The 19382-nt window shown below is 37.5% G+C and overlaps 1 protein-coding gene across 1 annotated transcript in view; it reads right to left on the reverse strand.

The window, feature by feature from the left end:
* The window catches only part of ddb1 (damage-specific DNA binding protein 1), a 48174-nt gene that overhangs the window by 25058 nt on the left and 3734 nt on the right, over positions 1 to 19382 (reverse strand). The window contains exons 7-14 of the mRNA XM_085275370.1: positions 14199 to 14357; positions 12998 to 13081; positions 12439 to 12555; positions 9758 to 9860; positions 8957 to 9032; positions 8763 to 8871; positions 4614 to 4792; positions 2093 to 2256 (exon numbers count right to left, since the gene is read on the reverse strand). Coding sequence (XP_085131496.1) covers positions 2093 to 2256; positions 4614 to 4792; positions 8763 to 8871; positions 8957 to 9032; positions 9758 to 9860; positions 12439 to 12555; positions 12998 to 13081; positions 14199 to 14357 — 991 coding nt within the window. The remainder of the gene's footprint in view (positions 1 to 2092; positions 2257 to 4613; positions 4793 to 8762; positions 8872 to 8956; positions 9033 to 9757; positions 9861 to 12438; positions 12556 to 12997; positions 13082 to 14198; positions 14358 to 19382) is intronic.

The raw sequence follows: 19382 nt of genomic DNA on the forward strand, positions 1-19382 counted from the left end.
CTGGAAACTGGAGATACAATCCATTTCACTGAAGCCATTACTGCACTATTATGGACCCATGCCTTGGAGTGATTTATTAAAATTCTTAAAGCAATAGTTTCACTATTTTTTTTGTTTTGTCCAGTTCTGTCCGGTCACAAATCAACATGTTTCAGTCTGCTTATTTTTGAGCACAAAAACCAACAACTAGCTGTTTCAGAGGTCAGTTTCTGTAGGAGTATTTCTTAGCTGGGAGCAGTTGAAGGCAACAAGAGAAGAGCTACTGCTCTCATATAAAAAAAAAACCTTAATATTAAAAGTTCATTCCTGAACTTTTAAAAGGTGCTAGTAGGCATATTTTGTTTTACCATTTGACAAAGCCAGGCTATCATTTTCTCCCATGGTAAGCTTAGTATCTAACTCAACTGTTTGTAGGGCTGCTCAATTAATCGAATTTTAATCACGATTACGATCTGGGCTTCCAACGATCATTAAAAATGACTGAGCCGATTATTAGCCCCTCCCTCATTTATCCGCGACACCTTAAAGGCCGGTCCGTGAAAATATTGTCGGGCATAAACTGGTCCGTGGCGCAAAAAAGGTTGGAGACCGCTGATTAAGAGGACCCGAGGGAAGCTCGGAAAGCTAAGCAGAAGTTATTTGGAGAGTGACTGCCGTTGGTTGAAAAGAGAGTTTAAAAAAAAAAAAAACTTAAGTGGTGTTGCACACTATTTTATATTATTTTTTTAAAGTCATTGTTAACCCTTTAAAGCCGGTCAGAGCAGCACGCTCCGTTTTGCGTAACTATTGTTAAATCCCTGTAGAACCTGAACCGTGTAAGCTAGCGCAATAATTTGTTTTGCATATGAAACCGGAGGAGTTGTACTTACATCTGATGCCATCAGCTTGTCCTCGGTCACGGTTTCGTTCCACATATAGCTTTGCAAAAATTGCATAAAAAGCGCTTGCAGGAACAAAAACATAATATTCCAGAAACACGTTTTGCCGTTCCTATCAGCTGTTCGTAACACTTCCCACAGTGAAATGATGCACATGCTGTTTTCTTTGCAAATTTGCATCATAGGATTGTTTTTTGTTTTTCCTGCAGTATATAAAAATTGCTGTATCTCCAAAATAAAACTATGAAGACACTCAAAATAAATTTCCTGTGGTGGGAAACTATTTTTTGCAACTTTTTTGTATTTAAAGTTTTGAGGGATAAACCTCTTAAATTTCTCCAAGTAGAAATATATGTAAACAAAACAAAAGCGATTTTCAATTTTTTTTGTAGTTTATTGCACTTTTTTGCAATTTATGTAATTACTATGGACTTAATGCATACATATTATTAAAATATGGGCTATAACAGTTGTATTGATGTATAGCAACTTGAAATGCTCCCACAAATGGCACTACAGCATGTAAAAAAAAAAATATAAGCTCTGGTGGACTTGGTTCTATAGTAGGTCTTAAAGGGTTAAATAAATATCGTCAAATAATCGTGATCTCAATTTCAGTGAAAATAATCGTGATTATCATTTTTGCCATAATCGAGCAGCCCTAACTGTTTGTTGGATTTGACTTTTCCCCCCAACCATCACAGACCTAAATTGAAGAAATGTAAGCTTTTTTATTTAGAGAGAGTTCCACATCTCTTCAAATAAACCATGCACATAAAAAAATGGAACCAGTTCAGTAGATCAATGTGAACCAAAGTATTTTATATTGTTTGCCTTTTCTGTGGCAGGTATGTTTGAGAAATTCTGTAAAAACAGCTTCCTCAAATGAAGTTTGTTCCTGTTTCAGTATTCTTAATATTATTTTTGCTATCAAATCTTATTGGGATTAGGCTTTTGCTTAATAATTTTACAACACTCATGTTAGTAAATTACTGTGGTCACAGTGATATTGAGACCTCAAAGTTCATGTTATTCATACTTTCTGAGAACGGTTCAGGAATTGCTGCTTTTGTACAATTGTGCGGACCATGTATGCACTACTGTGCAACACAAATATACTTGAATGACATTATTTCCATCGACATCTCTCTCCACAAGCCACTAACAGCTTTCCACTGCTCTTGTCTGGGTAATCTCATTCTCATTTCTCTCACCTCCACCGAGCATTTCCTTGTGCAGGGCTGTGAAACAGGGTAGTTTGAGCACACGGGCTGAGATGTCAGTCCAGAGTCCCACAGCACAGAGCGGTGACTCACCGCCACCCTCCCCGAGAGGTGTGATGTCCAAGCAGGCGACCTCATGCTCCATTTCTGTGGTACTGAGAAAGGTGAGGAGGATTTGAGAAAACAGTAGCAAGCTGCCCTGCAAATTGTGAAAAGAAGTGTGACCAAATTTGCGCGCGCGCGCGCACACACACACACACACACACACACACGCGCACACACACACACACGCGCACACACACACACACGCGCACACACACACACACACACACACACACACAAAAACACCTGACTAAAATAGCTAATGGGATAATTGTGTTACTGACACGGAGAAGGAGTTCTAATCAATTTTTCCTCAATGTGAGATACAAACTGAGAAATGTTACACTGATAAGTATGAGTCAGTTTAACACCAGCTAAAATTGCCAGACAACCAAACAACCAACCTTATTCAATTCAGAGTAATGGTTGGTGATGTAGAGGAAGAGGCAGTGTACATTTTGACCAGGTCAATAATAATAATAATAATAATAATAATAATAATAATAATAATGGATTGGATTTATATAGCGCTTTTCAAGGCACCCCATTCACAATCACAAATTAACCTAACATGCATGCCTTTGGACTGGAGGAGAAAGTTGGAATACCCAACTTTGCAGACATGGGGTGAACTCCAACAACAAAACTTCCTTCTCAAAGATGAGTGTCAGTCATACAGTTTACCTTCCTTGTTTATGCTCTGCTGAAAATATATATCTTTAACGACAAACCCCATTAGTGTGGGTGTATATGCTTGCTGAGTAAAAACACAACATCAGGACATACAGCATCAATGTGGAAATATAAAATTACAGATGCCACAAGAGGCCTTTTCTTTAAATCATTTTAAAATGTCTATTGCTAAACTTGATAAGCAGATCTAAACATAGAAACAATTTTGAAGATGGAAAATATTCTAAGCTTTAAATTATAAAGGACATCAAGTTAAATGCCCTGGTATAAAATCTTTAATTCACTGTCATTAAAATGATTTTAAAAAACAGTCTTTTAGTATCACACATCAATCTGTACAACGAAGGTCAAACATCTAAATTGGTCATTACTACAAAGAAAGCTTTGAATAAAATGACAAGAAAAGAAGCTTTTCACTTTTTAATTAAAATGGCCAATGAACTGCATTGTAATGGAACAAGGCTACTCAACAATGCAAATATAATGGATAATCACTGTCCAAGGTGAGTACTCGCACTTTAATTATATTAGAGGAGAGCATTAGAGTCCTGTACACACCTTTAAGCCAACAGTGACTTTCTGGTTTACACAGATTTTTGTGATGCACACAGCAAACCAGCTGCTTATTGATGCAGCCCAAACATTATTTCAAAGCCTCCGTTTAAGACTCTTCCCTCTGTCTCCGTTTCATCATTTACGAACACCCACTGCAAACAAACACAGTGTTCCTCAAGCAGCCCTGGTGGCAAGCTTTACAACTGTGCATCCTTCTCTTCTAAACTACTGTGAAATAGTACATACATTACTGCAAAAGGGCCAAAAGACAGTCATACAAGGAAACCAGAGCAGCAACGTGAAAGAACAATAAAAAGTAACTCCACTATCCTCCTGCAACATGTATTAAATAAAAAAATAAAAAAAACATAACTGTGAGACTAATGAACTACTGGGGATAGAGTTAATTAACCTTTGTTAATAAGCTTCCATACCTCTGTTCTGTTGGGCATTGCATATGCAGTCAAATGTATCATATTGAATATTCAAATAACGTGAAAGTAGTCTAATAGTTATATAGAAATTTCTTTACGAAACATTTGAGCCCAACATCCTGAATTAAGAGTTCACTTTTTATTAATAGGACAAGATTTAAGTCTCTGCACTCAGATAACTGAATAGCATTAACTGCAGTATATAGCTTTATTGCTCAAGTGAATCTGTATCGAGGTCCCAGTGAAAATGATGAGATTGGACATTGGACATGCTTGTGAACTCGCAAGCTGCTCATATTTGCTCACTAAGGCTTTCCATGATAATTATGCAGCTAAGTGAGCAGCCAGTTGGCTTTGTGGAAAGACTGGAAGTAATAATAATAATAATAATGGATTGGATTTATATAGTGCTTTTCAAGGCACCAAAAGCGCTTTACAATACCACTATTCATTCACTCTCACATTCACACACTGGTGGAGGCAAGCTATGGTTGTAGCCACAGCTGCCCTGGGGCAGACTGACAGAAGCGAGGCTGCCATATCGCGCCATCGGCCCCTCTGGCCAACAGCAGTAGGTGGTAGGGTAAAGTGTCTTGCCCAAGGACACAACGACCAGGACAGAGAGCCCGGGGATCGAACCGGCGGCCTTCCGGTTACAGATGCGCAGTGGGAAGTGGGTTTTAACAGTGAATAAAAAAAATGTTAATAAGTCCCCATTTTTGTCCTACCTGATCTGTTTGAGCTCTCCAGCTAGGATCTGCAGGTAGTAGAGGGCTCGGCCCACAGCAAGCACCACTTGGGTGTGGTTGCACGCAGCCACACTGATGTTCCTGCCCTGTGGCTCCTTCCATTCACTCACCAACGTCTTGCTGTCCTGAAGCACCAGGCGCACAGAGCCTGATGTGATCTGGAGAAACATTATTTGTTATTTGGTGTTTCCACAGATGACAAAGAAACTGTGAGCTAGAAAGTATTTTAAAGAATATCTTATTGCACAGAATATCTTAATCTATGAAAAACCAAAGAGGTTTCATCCTTCCTCTAATTTTTTACATAAAATTTCCCATCTAATGAATTCCACTGATTTAGCACCGTTAACATATCAGATGCTAAGACTGCTTTAAAACACTTCCATTCATACTTATAGAGCTGATGCTAGACTTAAAGATAAAAGATAAAAGCAAGATAAAAACAAATGAAGACAAAGCAAAGGCTTCAGTAACATGCTTATTAGAAAATAAAGCAAAATCATTTTGTAGAAAATAAAGCAGTTTAACTACAATACAAATGTCAAGAAATATAGTATGATTAAAAGAAACATGAAGGATGAATGGCTGCCATTTGTTTGCTCCCAGAAATCACTTTTGTGAAACAACAAAACCAAATGTCACTGTAACATATAGTAATGATATTACTATTGTTGTAACGGTTCATTTCATTGCATTTGTATTTCACATCCCACAAAAGTCCCTGAGGTTAGGTAGCAAGAAAAAATGCAATGTTTAAAATATAATGGTGTATTGTAAAAGGGGAGTACTACTAGGGCTGGGCCATATTATACCGTTCACGGTAATACCGGTATAATGTTAGGCAACGATAGGAAAATGAAATATCGCGATAGAATGGGAGTAAAACGCGCATGCGCAGTGCCTTTGTTTTCATACGCACATGGCTGATTGTTGAGTGAAACAGATGAACCAGAATTGGTTTGTAAAAATGGTGCAACTTCCGTGATGTGGAACTGGTTTGGTGTTTGTCCGTCAGATACACAACAAAGCACATTTTTTTGCAGAACATGCAAGCGGCCGTTGTTATTGTCATATTTGTCGGACTAAGATGCTCTTAAATCTGGGAGTAATCTGGGTCCTAAACTCCGTCTTTTTCATGTCAAACAACACTGCAGCATCACTTAGAGTTAAAAACTGTCTAAATTCTTTCATCTTTAATAAAACGATCAGCATTGCTGCTTTACCAGGTGTAACTATAAAGTTTAACTTCCAGGCATCCATGAAAACAAAAGTTATTACATTTAACGGAGTTAGAAGTTAGCAGGAAGCTAGCGGAAGTTAGCTCGCTAGTTTCGCTAGTTACCTAAGCATGATATTGCATGTTCTGACTGAGAGATTTCTGAAAAAAAATCAAACGTACAGCTCTGCTATCACTTCCAACATAAATGAAGACAGGAAACTAAACAGCAGTGACGTTTGTAGGGTTACTGAAGTTGGGCTAGCTGGTATATAATGATGTGCTACGTGATCGCTAGCGACACAGCTATGTTAGCATAACATAAACAGTGAAGCTGGAGGACCAACACTAACACTTTTCTACTTATAAAAGTTAACGTGAAGGTTCTTCATGGTTAGAGACAAATGCAATCGCATGGCAGGATGCTGTAAACGGACCAAACTTCAGTCAGGAGAACAACTGAGATAATCCATCCACAATACGAGGTTAGTCATTAATATACTGCAACAACATGGGAATAGAGCAGCTGCCAGAGAATTCAATATTAATGAATCAATGGTACAGAAGTGGAGGAAGCAAGAAGAATGAGTTTAATAAAGTTTGATTTATCTGACTGCTTTGTTTCGCTTAATGTGCCTTATAATCCCGTGCACCTTATGGTCCGAAAAATGCGTACTGCACACTGCAGTTTAATGTTGCAAAGCACCTCTTTTTAACTTCAGTGGATATTATACATGGTTATGCTCAGGATATGTCAGCCCATTTCTACTGGAAATGCCTTTTGGTTAAACTTTCAGCAAGGAATTTGCATTTGCACTGTTACATTTTTATAAAGCTTTAATGTACATAAAAACCAGCTTCTTGTTTAAGTGAAAATAAATGGAAGGTTGTCTTTTTGCGCTAGTAATGTTGTGGAGTTGTATTTTGTCTCGCATCAATTATATCGTCGGTTATATCGTTATCGCAAATTTTCAAATATATATCGTGATAAATATTTTTGGCCATATCGCCCTGCTCTAAGTACTACTATACAGCAGTGAAAAAGCAAGACAGGACAAAGGCGCTGAAGAAGCCCTAATTACAGACTGCAGCAGGTATAAACATTAAGAAGTGAAGGTAGTGCACCGTTTAGACAATGCAAAACCTCACGCTACAGCACAAATACAGTTTGATAAGAAAAAGAGAAGAAAAAATAAATAAATAAATCATGCACGGCAGTAAAATGCAACACTGTTGTAAATACAACGGCAAATTAATGCTGCAGAAAATAATGTTGGGATTTAGTGCACGGAACAGTATATAAGTGAATTATTTTATGCTCATTTTAAGTGTGCTCAGTGCTGCTGTTTATTACTAATGTGATGGTTGCACATTAGAGAGCTGTGTATTCTGTGTTATAGCATCTGCACTTCCAAGTGGAACTTTTGGAATTGCAGTAGATTAGCATCAAGTATAACAACATTTAGACTTTGTTTAAAATTACCTAATGAACTAAAAGGACATTCCAGTGAGAGAATAATGCAAAGTTTGCACTGTTGTAACTTCACGGTTGAGCTTCATGTGATGTTAGTAATGTACAGCTCAACAACTTGGACAAATAAAATGAAGAGAATCTTTACTGACCTTAAAACATGCTGCAAATAATCTACGAAAGCGTGAGACAAAGCTATCCAACCAAATTATGAATTAGGCACAAGTTACAGCGGTGGTTCATCCACGTATAAGGAGAGCCACTTTTGTAACACAGAAAATCTGACTTTAAGATTGACAAAGCTCGCTAACCCAGTCTTGCTTTGTAGTGCACCCCTTTGGAAACTACCTATGTATGATATGATGGTTAATCATACTGGTGTTTGCAATGGCAAATAGACAACATAAGCATCCCTCTGAAACTGTGTTTGTTGCCACTTGTAGGTGTTTATGTGGTGTTTTACTGCTTCTGAGAGAAATATCAGCATTGTTTACCAGCTCCTTTTTCAGACTTTTTGCAGTTTCGTGTAAGTATGGTAGTGCATAGTTGGCTTGTCTGAGCTTGTTTACTGGAATCAGCTGCCTAGAGCTTTTATTGTGACATTAATTAGAGCAGCGAAGCACATGGCCTATGTGCAGGATGTTGAACCAAAACTAATGAGCTAAAAATAAGGCTAAAAGCTGCAAATAGGTACCAAGTCAGCCATTCATTCTGAGTTTAGTGCTATGAGCATGTTCATGGCACACCGAGTAATTAGGTAAATAATAATCCTATGTTGACAATTTCCTATTACAGCAATATTTAATGTGAATTTTACAAACTTTCAAATTTGGACACTACCACTAAAAATTAACACAGTCTTTAGTGTTCTCATGTCTCATGTCACCAGTGCCATCTAATACTATGCTGTAGTGTCCTTTCGGGACAACCCCTCTATCACTGGTGGCTTTAATGCAAACGTAAGGAAAACTCAACTGAAGGGCCAAAACAATGAGTGGCGTAGCAACACTCAGTCAGATAATAACGTCAAAATGTATTCAATATAAACACATGAAGTGTACGAGTTAGTAAAAAACCCCAGCACTGAAATACGAGCAGAGTTTTCATAACCTAAAGATTAATGATTGAGGTTGTAACATTTGGCAGAATTCCCAGCAGGATTCATCCACATTTCCAAAAGGGAGGATGAAACTTGAGATTAAATTAAGTAAAATATTTATATTAAGTATAAAATACATGAAGTCTTTTTGAACTCTTCACATTCAGAACTGGCCCTTTTAATCATGCATGATTCAGCTCCGCCAAAGGATATGTTATTAAATGGCACAAGGCCACAGCTGAATAATTAATTTAGAATTTGTGAAACGAATTCTTACTTTCCAAAGCATGAACAGACCCCGTACTTTATATATAACAGATATGTGCATGTGTGCATACAAACCTGAATAAGTTGTTGGTGTGCCACATTTCCACAGTAAAATGTCTGCTGGTTGTCAACAAAGCCTGGAAGCTCAGTCTCCTCAACTTCCTCACCACTCAGCATTAACACTCTGGGGGGAAAACATACTCTTGAGATAAGATGCGCATTTTCAAAATTGACCCTGTCCTTATCTGGCATTCTGCACAAACGCTCACCGTGTCTGACCCACAAAAGACAGCACCAGCATGTCATCTGTCTCTCTGCCTGCCTCAGAGCGGAGAGGCCACAGACCTTGAAGGGAATTTGAGAGTGTTAGACTGAAAAAGTTACTTTCAGCACCAATTTGCAAAGAAATAAAAGAAATGCAATATCAAGACGGTGCCCAATGTTAAACTATTCCATTTGTCAAATGTTAACATGTTGGAGGATGTACAGGTTGCAAATCACTCTCGAGGAGCCATTGATTACCTAAGTAAATAATTGCCTCTCATAAAAGAGGCCAGGGGCAAGAGCCAGCAGCTAACTCTTTTAGGGCATAGATGGTCGATAAAGAGCTATAAACTAACAAGTGTGAGCAGACCTTAACTGGCCTGTGTGTCTCATTCAAGCACCGGAGAAGAGTCCTTTGAGAGACACCTAATTTTCTTGGATTAAGAGGTGTCTGCTGTCGTTAAAACCTGACGAGCTTCCTAAAATTGTCTGCTTACCATAGCAGACACTGCAGAGCACTTTGATTTTCTAAATTAAAACAAATGCCTCCAAACCAAACCTTGGCAATGTTCCTGTTATTTAGAAAGTGCAGAGGGAAGACCTATGACATCGGAGCCATCTGTTCCTGTTCAGGTGCCAAACCTGAATGAGCAACAGCTGGCATCTTGGCCAGCAGAGGCAAACAGATGTGCGGGGTGAAGTGGCTCTACTCTGAAGTCAGTAGAATATTAAGGTCCAAATAAAGTCAAGGCTCGAGAGGGAGATGGCTGATGAGACACAGACTTACACACACAAAACACACAAACCTTTGATTCCTGGCAGGTCAATGCTGGCATGCTCATGAATTCCAATGCCATTGCGGATTATCCGAAGAGAGCCCTCTTTAAATGCACCTGAGCATGTCACCAGCTGAAAGCACCAAAGAGAGACATTAAGACAAAGATTGAGATATGTCGCTTTCCTCCCCCTTTTTGTCAATTAAACAACACCTTATTTCTGCTTCCAACCAACTATTATGTTTTTGTAAAGAATAAATCCTTTCACACAATCTATAACTTTTTATATATTCTAACACATCATTCACATCTGTAACAAAACTGTCCATTAGTCACTAATCACAAGGGAGTGAGCAAAAACTGCAAAGATCTGAACTCAAGGACATGACTAATGGGACAAGAAACATGAGCAGTCAGTCATACCATTTTACTCCCAAATGAAGTCATTTAAATAATATGGCTATGTTGTAGCGATGTCTTCATGTTTCAAAGACCCCAGCAATTAACTTGCTCACTGCATTGTTGTTATAACTATTCAGTTAATCAGCGATTAATTTTCTCCATTAGTTTCCAAACTGTAAAACGTGATAACATTAGGGATGCACAGATATATCAGCCTTAAGTTGGGATTGGCTAATACTGGGTGTGCTGAATGTTATGAGCCAATTAGTAGTCAGTAAAAGATATCCATCTGCTGCTGTGGTAGCTAAAGGTTCAAATTCAGTGTAATGAAGACATAAAAGACTCTGAAATAGTTAAATACTTTTGTTCTTTGTGAATACGGTATTAATGGGCAGAAACACAAAAACAAAAAATAACAATTTCATAGCTTAAAGATTTTGTACTAAATGAGTGCTTCAGTGCCAAGAGAAAGCAGTTTAAAACAAACAAACAAGCCCCCAAAATGTTAGTATTTTGGTTAAAATTCAGTCAGACACATTATTATCATTAATGCTAAAAGACCTAGTTTAAGTACTTGTCATAAAAAGTCATAAAAGTGCAGAAATCCTTCTTATACGGTTTCGATAGTAAAGCAGACATCAATACAACTAAAATGTAGTTTGTAGAAATTGTGAACTGGCTCACAGTAGAGCGTCTCTGAGACTGCCATTATAAACATCACGCTGTTGAGATCCAGCAGCCTCAAGGTAAATAACTGCCTGTACAGTATGACTGGAGAGCACCAGAATGTTATTTATGCATCCAGTCATGGTACACTAACAGGATTAATACCAGAGCCTGCATAATCTCAGCGTCTACCACCTGCCACCCAACAGTTTCCTCCCAATAGAAACAGTCATGATGATCTTGGCAACCCACCTCGCTCCCTTGAGCATGTTTTCGAATGCCCTCACACACTAAGCCACACTCTCATGGGGCCGACTGCCTTTTCTTCTGTTGCACATCCATGAGCACAACCCCTATTATGATTTATCTGAGAGAGGTCGTGTTATATTTTCTCCTGCGCCATGTGCGTCAATCCTCTGACATCTTAACTGCGTTGCAATGTGTTTGCATTAATTAATCAGGGTCAAATGTTTTCCAGATTTGCAGCTAATGGCAAATTAAAACAATTGTGACTGGATTTATTTCTGGCCCTTGAATTAGAGAGAATGGATGAATGCAGGCAGTGGCTGATGCTGCGCTCGTCTGTACCCAGTAGAGTGGCTCAGTGCTCTAGTGGACCACTGCCTTTGGAACCACATCAAATACCCTGAGGCCTGGTGTCAAACTCTGCCAACAAAACCTTCTGCATCTCCCTGTGCCCCAGTGATTCAACACAAAGGAGGACAAATGTTCAAATTAGAAATTGGGGGGGTTTTTTGTGTTTTTTTTTGTAGCAGATACCTGCAGTTATGTGTTGAAGAACATGCCAAAAGATGGTTGCATTTTAACATAAGCATTATATTTTGAGAAATAAGATAACATTTTCTGGATTTGTGGCTCCATTTTAAATCTGGCATTACCATGCAGTACAAGCTAGATCACATTGTATCCTGAATACAAATGGTTTGATATCTGCTCAAGGTAAACAGAACTAAGCACACACAAGTGCTGAAGATGATGGATTGTTGGGATACATGCAGACAGGGACAGGGTCTTCACCGTCAGTTTGAAAGGGTGTAAATATTATTAGAGGAAATTACATTCACAGCAATCTGGCTTTGTGCAATGGAATAAGAAAACCAATTTAGGTTTGTGTAGCAGAGGTGCATTTTAACATCCAGTGTAACTGCAGACTAGCTAACCAACATCTAGACTCGGCTAGGTGAAAAAAGGCACCATACATAAGAAGAACAACCACATTACATACAAAGCTCACAGGAATCTCCTGAGTGCACTGTACGCAGATTTTCTGGCTTTTGCAAGTTTGTGCTCTGAGGCATTACAAGCTCAATTCTGCTGAGAAGAACACTGTTAACATGGCCCTCGAAATCGCTGCATTGGTGGTATAAGCCGAGACTCCCTGAAGGCTGTGACAAAGATGATAATAAGGAGGAAAACTCAGAGGGAGACTCAACATAAGGCAAGTGTATCCAGTGTCTGCTTGAAGGGTTTTCAGTAATCACCATGTCACATATAAACTCTCTAGCAAACACCCCCACCCAAAAAAATTAATTTGATTTTGTTACTGAATATGTGATGTAGCCTTTATTTGCTCTGAAGCTCTGTTTTTTCTAGAAATAAAGGATTAAGCATGTGGATTTTACCTGGCCTTGGCCTTGCCTCTCAAGGTCAACCACACACATATCCACAATAGGGCCCAGATTGGTGAATGTCTCCATCACAGCCACGTATGAGCCTTGCTCATTGCTGTCCACGTTGAGCTGCAAATAAACAAAATTGTCTTTACAAAGGATGTAATCTGTACAATTTCTCTGAAAATCACACACGGTATGTCAAATTACGATGATCTTGGAGGTTATTAATTCACTATTTACTATACTTGCTTATTATATTTAAATTTAGTAAACCAAAATGCAAACATAAAAATAATAGAGCAGAATAATGAAGAACCGAGGGAAAAAAATTTATTTTCAAAATTAATTTCTGAATCAGTTCATTAAGTATTTCCATTGTTTAAAACAAGGTATGAAAAACACTGCAGGATTTATCACACATTTCTACACACATCTACTAAAAGTTTAACTTCTTTTAACTTAGTTTACCTTTTTTTTTTTTTTTTTAACCAGAGGAAAAAAAACCCAGTGTGTTTAAAGTTATTTTCAATAACAAAAAAAAAAAAAAAACAAGACTCTTTCTGCTTACCTTTACTAACTGGGAGTCGCCTAATCTAGAGCCCACAAACACAACACCGTTGTCCAAGTAGGTCAGACATTCAGCAATAGATGTCTGTCAGTGAAGGGACACACAAACATTTCAGCCTCTTGATCATAGCACAGTGGGGCTGCAATTTACAATCAGTTACATTTTAATCAATATGAAAATGACTTTGCTGATTAATCCTCTACCAATAATTGTCAGAACTTAGTTTGAAAAAAGAAAAGAAAAGAAAAGTCACAAATATAATGATTTTTTTTTTCCATCTGAAATTAAAGATTTTGACCTTTTATACATTAAATCATTAATAAAAAAGAATTAACCTGATGATAAAAAACCCTTTTTTTCCAAGTATAATCCTCTAACAGGAGAATCAGAAAGGTCACCTAACGCACGACTGTTCAGCTAGAAAATTAAAATAACTTTGGCAGACAAAAGTTATTCATGTAAAGTGTAAATAGAAAAGATTTTAAAAATTGAATTATTGTATTTCATAATTAAATGTCAGTAAATCTAAGTAATGTAAAAACAAACAATGTTTGTTATTAAATTTACCCATCACTGTGTACATGATTTTAGACATATTGACTTAATAAAGCGTTCTGTCTGACATTTTAACATACAGCTGTTCCTACGTGTTTATTGAACAGACTTGTCCTAATAGCAGTAGACTTTATAATAATCTAAAAAGCAAACAGCTCCCAACTCAAAAGCACTACTAGAGTAAAACTAGAAGACTAGCAGGAAAGCCTTTTCCATCTCTAAACTCCTCAGAAAGTAATTAAAGAAAGGTGCTACAAACCAAATGTCGTCTGCCTTGAACATGAGCCTTAGCTTCAAGCACAGTATTGAAATACAATCATTACCTAAATCAACTTTAAAGGGATAAGTGACAGCCTGGCAAGCAAGCAACAAAGAGGTGAGATAATTTGTTCTTATCTTCTGTGCAAGTGTAGACAGATCCATTAGCTCAGGGGCATAAACCACTAAAAAGTCAATTGTAACAAAAGACAGCACAGAGATGATGAGAACAAAAAGCAGCGGTAAGAAAATCAGAAAGAAACAGAGAGGGTCGTTGAGCCAGGAAGTGAGAAAGCGATGGGAGAAATGCCCGAGGAAAGGCAGGTGGATAAACAGATGGAAGACAGCCAGCAATACCTCGGCCTAAAGAAAAAGAGAAATGAAAGACCTCTCCAAGCAGCTCCACATGCAGGTCTTTGAGCACCACTGTGCCGTCCATTAGCTCCTCCTTCTCCAACAGCAGCATAAAGAGACGTCCCTCCATGTCACCGAGCAGGTACCGTGAGCCATTGGGGTCCACGCGGTTGTGGCAGACAATGGTGCTTTGCTGTAAGCGAGAGCAAGACACAAACACATCAAACACAATATGACCAACAGTGGTCAGCCAACACCTATAAAAGCTTGATTCTAATAGGGTCCACGCTTTAGCAAATCAACCATTAGTCAACTATTTATATTTGTGTGTGCAGGGAAGTAGCAGTGCTCCACCACCAAAGCACTTCTTGGAGTATTAAAGAATTCAGTATTATGTGTACACCATTTTAGGTACATTGCAAAAACCTTTCATGTTACTTTAAAAGATCTTTTAAATTGCATGTGGGTGCACAGCAATACATGTGCAGAGAAGGAAGCTGGAAAACTAAGTTGTCAGTGCTCTCTGTTGGACAAACTTTGCAATAGCAACAGTATTTCTAAACACATATTTTGTATGCTTGTAGAGAAATATCATGTCACTGATGTATTTTTGATATGCTAATATTCCCCAGGAGTAATCTGAAGCAGACTGATTTATCAGCCATTCGTACAATAATGTAATGCCACTCTTATATTGTCTTATCAGTGTTTGCTGTCATAATGTATCATGCTGTTTAAAATATGCTTTCTAAACTTTGAAAAGGTATAGGAAAGGACTATCAACTGAGGCTGTTGTAAAATATTTTACAGTACCTTCACTTTGAGGCTCGCTTTCAGCTTTCAGCATTGAGCTTTTCAAAAATTCTTACTCTAAACAAAACTGAGCAGCACCAAAACATGTTAGGAGATTCAAATAATACTCCAGATTAAAGCTGGCATTTAACTCCCGTAGTGTGACAGAGTTTGTTACTTTCTTTCAAAAGGAGATATTATTATTGTCAACGACTGCTGTATATGCAGAGTCAATTTCTCACTTGATCAAACCTTTACAAAACTCATTTTCACAATCACCCAGCCTGTAGCATTACTTAAAACTTTTGTCAAAAACTTTTATTTTCACAGCTTTGCAAACTTGTGGACTCCTCTTGACTGAATGGCAGGTAATTAGCTGGTTAGCTCTGACATGTGAAACCAGTCTACTTCCTCACCAGCTACTGTAATGCCCTAGATGAGCTGAGACATTTTCAGCAGACCTCCGTGTTGGCAGAAGCTTTGGTGTTCCACATTCATTTTTCACTTTGGTGCTCCAGAGTGACAATTTATTAATTAGCTGCCAAAACAGTTCTGTTATACATCAAAGGATAAGCCTCTGTGTTTTCTTGATACTTTTGAAAGGAGTGTGTTTGAACTGAATACAAATAACATATTAGGTGAAAAAAAAAAAAAAATTTAAAAAAAAAATGTGGCTTCAATGATCACTTAACAACTTTCCTATTACCTGTTCCTATTCAAACACTAGAAAAGCTGGACAATGCTACCGTGCAGTTGTAGTAATGAAGACACGAGAGCTTGAATTAGAGAGGGAAAAAACCCTGACAGATCAGTAGGTCTGGAGGATGTTTTGAGCTATTGATAAGACATGAGAGGAATCTGTGTTTGAAGCCACCATTGTGTTGCATTTTCATTTGAGGTGTTAACTTTATTTTCATATGGTTCCAAAGTCCTTTTAGAGGCAGATTTTGCAACAAGGAATCCATCCTGAAACAAACCCACGGACTTATTTGAGCAGTTATTTTGAAGAATGAATTACATGAACTTTGATTCCTCTATAACATGAAAAACTGATTTAAATGTTTCCTGTCCTTTGTTAAAAATATTGCTTTAAAAAACCCTTTTCTCCTAGATGTTATCATTTTCACCAAAGGATTATATGACTAAATTTCTCTCTTAAAATGTCTGTGGTGGTACTGATACAGTTACTACTTCTTTTTCCATTTTTGCTTCTATTATAATCCGACATCAACTAAATAATCAAGGGGAAAAAAGCTAAAGGGACAGCATACTTTGAACAATGTTGGTTAGTTATGAATATGATAGTAAAGTGTATCCCAGTGATAGCGCTGCAGCTAATAAGCGCCAAGCAATGCAATTAAAAACAAGAAAATGTCAGGAAAAGGGGAGTGATAGAGGACAATACCAGAAATGAGGCTCATGCCATCATGGGTGAGATGACACACCAGGGCCAGGAACACCAAGAAAGTATCCAGAGAGAGCTCCAGGATTTCTGCTGTACAGCGGGACCTTTTCTCAGGGAGAATTGGAAGTACAGTGGTCCCTTATTTATCTCAGGAGTTACGTTATAAAAATAACCTGCGATAGGTGAAATCTGCGAAGTAGCCAGCTTTATTTTTTACAATTATTATAGATGTTTTAAGGCTGTAAAACCCCTCACTACACACTTTATACACTTTTCTCAAACAGGCGGGAACATTTTCCCACAATCTCTCTTGTTTAAACTCTCTCAAAGTTCAAACCTTCGTAGAAAAATAAGTCCAGAAATAGAATGAAACCAAAGATCAAACCCTGTTTTCAGGTCCAGAACATGGGAATAGAGCAGCTGCCAGAGAATTCAACATTAATGAATCAATGGTACAGAAGTAGAGGAAGCAAAAAGAATGAGTGGAGTAAAGTTGGACTTATCTGACTGTTTTGTTTTACTAATGCGCCTTATAATCTGGTGCACCTTATGCTCCGAAAAATACGGTAAGTTCTACCTCATCTTCCTCTGCCTTTTGGGTGCTGCTGCACGTGCCTTAGATGGTGCAAAACGTTTCGTCGACATTGTTGTGTTTGTTGGGGAGAAAACTTAAGCATACAGTACAGCACTTCAGAGTCACACTGCTAGTGATCGAAGATTTATGTAAATTTGACAAGCTGAACTCATTCTGTACTGTACAGGAGACACAGCACGGAGGAGATTGATTGACAATGGTCTACAGCCAATCAGGACGCAGAACACAATGCGCTGTTAAAACCCCCTGAGAAAAAAAAAAAGCATGCGAAATTGCACAAAAAAAATCTGTGAAACAGCAAAACCGTGTTATAGTGAGGGACCACTGTAGTTTTTTTTCCTCCTTCACTTTGATCCTATACCTTTAAAATGTTGTGTTATTATACAAATAGATGTTAACAGACTACAAAATCCAGTAAAAACAGTAAACTTGGTAAAAAAAGAAAAACACATTTTGAAATAAAACAAACAAACTTCCAAGCGGAGTGGCAATGCTCAGTTGTAGAAGAATGGTAGAAACAACCCATCATTATGGAAACAGGCCATAATATCAGCGATCAAAGAAGGGGAAAGAGGGAACAGAGTAGGTCATACAGACCCATTTCTAGATCACATATTATAGAATATTTACTTGAATAATTCCAAAAAGACCAGAAAATATTTGACAGATTCTGGAAACAAAAAACAAAAACAGGATTTTCACGCAAGACAATGTAAGGCGAGCACTGCAACTTGTTGATATCATGAGCAATAGTGGTTCAAAGTCACTGGCCAGCACTCTTAATCTACAAAGGGCCCATGACGCTGTACAAAGCCTATCTTAATCAGATTATTCATCAAAAAAAAAAAAATGTAAATAAAAATACTATTTAAAATGGAATACCAATAATATGATGTACCTGGGGGCTAATATCCCAAAGAATCTAAAAAACTCTTTAAATTATGGCCACATCAAAAAAAGAAATAAAACTAAAATTTGACTTAATAGTGATGTAATTTAATATGATTTAATAAATGTAAAAGTTCTATACCGAAGATGAATATCTAGGTAATTAGTTGGGTAAAATATGATGCAAACTTCAAACTTTCTTGGGGACTTTGTTGGAAAATTTCCAACATCTCAGTGAAAACTACAATTTAGACATACATGATTTGTTTAGATACTTACAGGTGAAGCAACACTTTTATAGAAATGCTAAAACTATTGGGGAATCTGATAAGAGCACTGTTATTATTTGGGGCACTATCCACAAGAAACAGGTATCTACAATTTATACATGAATACAATTTCTCATGAAATATTCCACCTTATACATCAAAATCAAATGGGAGAAGAAGGCAAATGTCACGCCAATAGTTGACGATCGATTAAATATGTGAATTAAATGCCAGCTAGTGGAGAGAATATTCATGAAAGAATTTTATGTTTTATTGCTCCAAAAAGAAAATTCCTACAAAATAGCAGATATGACAAACAGTAACACAACCATATCAGGTTTTGAGATTGACAATAGTTGTGTTATTGTATATTTAAGTAATATACTCCCTGATTATTACATTCAAAACAAATATTTTACGAAAGTATTACTTATTGACAGTAAAAAGGAAATAATAGGGAAGTGGCTGGATAAGGAGCCACCGACTAAAGACTAAGCCTGGTTCAGCCAGAGGTTTTATCCAGTTAAAAGGGGAGTTTTCCCCTTCCCACGGTCACAAAGTGCTTGCTCATAGGGATTTGTCTGATTGTTTGTGGGGCGTTCTCTGTTTTATTGTAGGGTCTTCCCCTTACAATATAAAGTCCCTTGGGAAGACTGTTGTTGTGGTTTGGCGCTATATAAATGAAGTCAAATTGAACAGAGATAATGTTAAAAATGCCCACTGTCATGGTCAACTACTGACTACGTGTGCCTTATTGTATTACTCCTGGGTTTTTTGGGTTTTTTTTTTTTTTTTTTTTTTAAAAAGGGCCCACACGTGAGCCCACTGTGAAATTCCTAACCTATAACGAGATAAATATATGTTAATATTTCGATAGCTGGTACATCTTCCTTATTAATGTATCACAAATTCCCTGACTATCTACAGCAGATATATGATCAAGTGATTACCTATATACTTTTAAGACAAAAAAGCTTTCCTGTTTCCAAATGGGTGAATTCATCAAAAGTTTGAATCATTAATGAACCCTGAAAAGTCAATAATCAATCATCCTTAAATTGGGGAGATAAGTTAATTATTAGGATAGTCAACAGGTCTAGCAAAGATATTTGTTTTAAAATGAAGATAATGAAAACAGTGTAATTAGAAGATTCCTAATCTGAATGATTTCGAATTTTCTTTTCGTAATTCATGAAAATGTTCTTCTAAAGAGCAGCGAGGGAGGAAAGAACAACCTCTAATTATAGAAGCGAGAAACCGTTGAGGGGC

Source organism: Mchenga conophoros, linkage group LG1 (assembly GCF_057382185.1).
Source record: "Mchenga conophoros isolate Kocher_MC1m ecotype Shallow Benthic linkage group LG1, M_conophoros_male_GT1.1, whole genome shotgun sequence".
Lineage (NCBI taxonomy): Eukaryota > Metazoa > Chordata > Actinopteri > Cichliformes > Cichlidae > Mchenga > Mchenga conophoros.